General features: G+C 37.3%; 1 protein-coding gene across 1 annotated transcript; it reads left to right on the top strand.

Moving 5' to 3' along the window:
* The first annotated feature begins 428 nt into the window (after positions 1–428).
* On the top strand, positions 429–3,575 carry LOC105644179 (receptor-like protein kinase FERONIA). Its single transcript, XM_089720631.1, has one exon. The coding sequence runs from the start codon at positions 671–673 to the stop codon at positions 3,251–3,253; it is 2,583 nt and encodes an 860-aa protein (XP_089576757.1). The 5' UTR covers positions 429–670; the 3' UTR covers positions 3,254–3,575.
* Positions 3,576–3,610: the final 35 nt, after the last annotated feature.

Raw genomic sequence — 3,610 nt, 5'->3', positions numbered from 1 at the left:
TCGGTCTCGTTACTTTTGGCGTTGACGGCGGCGATAATTTTCGCCAGATCGTCTGGGGACATCATCTTCTAAAAAAAATCTCGACAAGGAGATACAAGAAATTGAATACAGGGATCAAATCAATCTATTATCCCTAGCTCTGATACCATGAAAAGGATCAAAGCAGCCAACAAAAAAGGAATTTCATAAAATAGAAATATACAAAATTGAAAGAGGAGCTGATGAATGATAGCCTCCTCAGAATATTATTATTCGGTAATATCTACTCTGCATATTAGAGTAAGAATATATACAAGTGTGTATCTGTTAGAGTTATTACTATTCTATCGCTACTAATAAATATCTGTTAGAGTTACAGCTATTCTAACGCTATTTTAACTATAAAAAATAACCACACAAATATACTTTATATTTGCTTTCACATTTTACAATATCAACAATGAATAGAGGTCTGCCGAAGTCCACTTTTGAACTTAAATTGGTTTTGCGATCACACTAATTGGAAATTGACTGGAATACCTGGGTATGGGGCCAATCTACTAGCTTTTAATAGATACCTTTGCAGTTTGAAGATGATGAATTGAGCAGTATTATCAGTAGTTCAAATTCACGAGTTCATCAATCTAATCCAATCTTCAGGACTAGCTATTTGCTGTTTGATTGTTCGCGCATGTCCATGGATATCCACTCATTTCTCAAACCTATCTCCTCCTTTCTCTTCATTCTTTTACTGCAACACATCAAAATCGCCATTTCTAAACCTCCTTACACTCCAACTGACATAATCCTTTCCAATTGTGGCTTTTCAGGCCAAACAACCGCACCTGATGGCAGCAAATGGACTGGTGATTTAAACTCCAAATTTGGCCCTGTAGATCATTCTAATTCAACCAAATCAGTATCCGCCATCGCTCTTAGGCAAGGCAGCTCTGTCGCGTCTGTTCCTTACATGACAGCTCGCATCTCTCAAACCCAATTCACTTATACATTCCCTGTTACTGCTGGTCAAAAATTTATCCGCCTCTTCTTCTACCCATCTAATTATCAAGGCGGATTTAACAAGTCTAAGGACTTCTTTGACGTCAAAACAGGACCTTTCACTTTACTCAAGAACTTCAGTGCCTCTCTTTATTCTTCTAACCGGCAAGAGACTTTCTTTAAAGAATTCTGCTTAAATGTTGCAGAGAATCAACAACTGAATTTAACTTTTTCTCCATCTTTCAATTCCTATGCTTTTATTAATGGAATTGAGATTTTATCCATGCCTGCTAATCTTTACCATACGCCACCAGAGATTAAAGGTCTTAAATTCATCGGCGAAAGAGAACAGTTTTATGTGGGTAATGGCACTGCATTAGAAAATATTTATAGATTAAATGTTGGAGCAACCACCGTTCCGTCTACGAGTGATACTGGCATGTATAGATTATGGGATGTTGATAACATGTTCTCAAATGTCGGAGCCCTTGTCGCTGATGGTTCGGGTCTTTCTCTTAATTATTCAAGAATTCCAGCTTATATAGCACCCGATGATGTTTACTTGACAGCTCGGCAAATGAGAATCATTGATACTCATTTGACTTGGATTTTACCAGTTGATCGAGGATTCAAGTACCTTGTAAGGCTTCATTTTTGTGAATTTCATGAAGATGTTGAAATTAACATGAGACGATTCAATGTCTATTTCGACAATCAGACGGCGAATCTGGGTTTTGATGTTATTGAATCAAGCGGTGGTGTGTTGACTCCTATATATAATGACTATATATTCGCAACTGGGAAGGAGAAAGGAGAGGTTGCAGATGATTATATCATTTTAATAACTTTAAGGCCGAATTCTTCTAGTATGTTAGGTGATTCTTTCTTGAATGGGCTTGAAGTTTTCAAGTTGAATGATTCTAACGGTAATCTTGCCGGACCTAATCCTGTTGTGTCTGTCTCTCCAACAACTAACAAAGCGCCGGCCAGCCAGCCACCATCAACAACAAACAGCAAGTCCAATACTAAAAAGGTACTGTTCCTTGCATTTGGTGGTGGTTTGATAATAATTTCTTTGTTGGGTTGTTTAGTTGCTTGGCAACTGAGGAAGAGAAAGCATCATCATGGTGCTTATTATAAATCATTAAGCTATTGTTTGCGGTTGAAATCTTACAAAGGTAAATCATCAAGGACAACAGCTTCTTCCTCTCTACCGCAAGAACTATGCCGCCATTTTTCACTAAAAGAGATTAAAGAAGCAACAAATGGTTTTGATGAGAGTTTGATAATTGGTTCAGGTGGATTTGGAAATGTTTATAGAGCTAATTTTGATAATGGAGCTACGACCCTTGCAATCAAGCGCTTGAATCGAGAGTCTCGACAGGGTGCTCGCGAATTCAAGACAGAGATAGAAATGCTCTCCCAACTCCGCCATGTCAATCTTGTCTCTTTAATAGGATATTGTATAGATGGAGGTGAAATGATACTAGTTTATGATTATATGATAAATGGTACTCTTCGAGACCATCTCTATGAAAATAACAAGAAACCACTTGAGTGGAAGCAAAGGCTTGAGATATGCATTGGAGCTGCGCGGGGATTTCATTACCTTCATGCTGGTGCTTCACACACTATAATTCATCGAGATATAAAGACTACCAACATTTTGTTAGATGAAAATTGGGTTGCTAAACTCTCAGATTTTGGATTGTCAAAAATTGGTATAAACAATTCTGCAATTAGTACTGTAGTAAAGGGTACATGGGGATATTTGGATCCTGAATATGCTCGACGCCATCAATTAACAGAAAAATCTGATGTGTACTCATTTGGTGTTGTATTGTTTGAAGTGCTATGTGCTCGGAAAGCAGTCAACCGCAATTTGGATGAAGATGAGGTGAATTTAGTCAATTGGGCGCGAAAATGCATCCAAAATGGGAATATTCATCAAATAATTGATCCTGAATTAGTAGGAAAAATATCTCCAGAGTGTTTTAATAAATTTGTAGAGATTGCAGAGAGCTGTGTGCGTGATCAGGGTATTGATAGACCTTCTATGCATGATGTAATGGAGAGGCTTCAGTTCGCATTGGAGTTGCAGCAAGCTGCAGATTCTGCGAAAGAAAAAGTGAATCCCGGAGGTGAATGTTTATATCCTAAAGTATCATTTCATCCTTCTCGATATGCAAATATATTTGGTGGGTCCGAGTTGGCTTCAAGTAATGCAAGTGGGTTAATGGATCTTGATACTGATACAGATATTACTACTGGATAGACTTTTCCCAGTACGTTGTCTGGTAGCTTAACGTCTAGCCATGTCTTCTCTGATACTATCAACTCTTGAAGAAACTAGAAATATTGGTTTTCTGTCTTGTGATTTTTGTAATTGGGAAGTGTGTCTATGTTGTTTGGTTAATGTTTCTGTCTTAATTTGTCTAGAATGATTAATGTGTTTTTGAAATAGTAGGAATTGTTAAGAAAATAATCATAATACCAAAGTTGGGTAGTGTAGGCTTCTCATCGAACGTCTCATTCCTTATTGTAAAGTAGCAATCATTATTCATATGAATCTAAAAAAATTATCGCGCTTTAATCAAGAGTGGAGGAGATCATTAGATTTTTTTTTTCTAAG

The sequence above is a fragment of the Jatropha curcas genome, chromosome 4, assembly GCF_041381405.1.
Source record: "Jatropha curcas cultivar XTBG-Jc1 chromosome 4, XTBG_Jcur_1.0, whole genome shotgun sequence".
In the NCBI taxonomy this organism is placed as follows: domain Eukaryota; kingdom Viridiplantae; phylum Streptophyta; class Magnoliopsida; order Malpighiales; family Euphorbiaceae; genus Jatropha; species Jatropha curcas.
Note: the sequence above shows the minus strand (reverse complement) of the source record. Positions and strands in the feature narration are given on the sequence as shown.

Excerpts from the sequence above, each read along its gene's own strand:
- LOC105644179 (XM_089720631.1), top strand. The coding sequence starts at position 671 with ATGTCCATGGATATCCACTCATTTCTCAAACCTATCTCCTCCTTTCTC.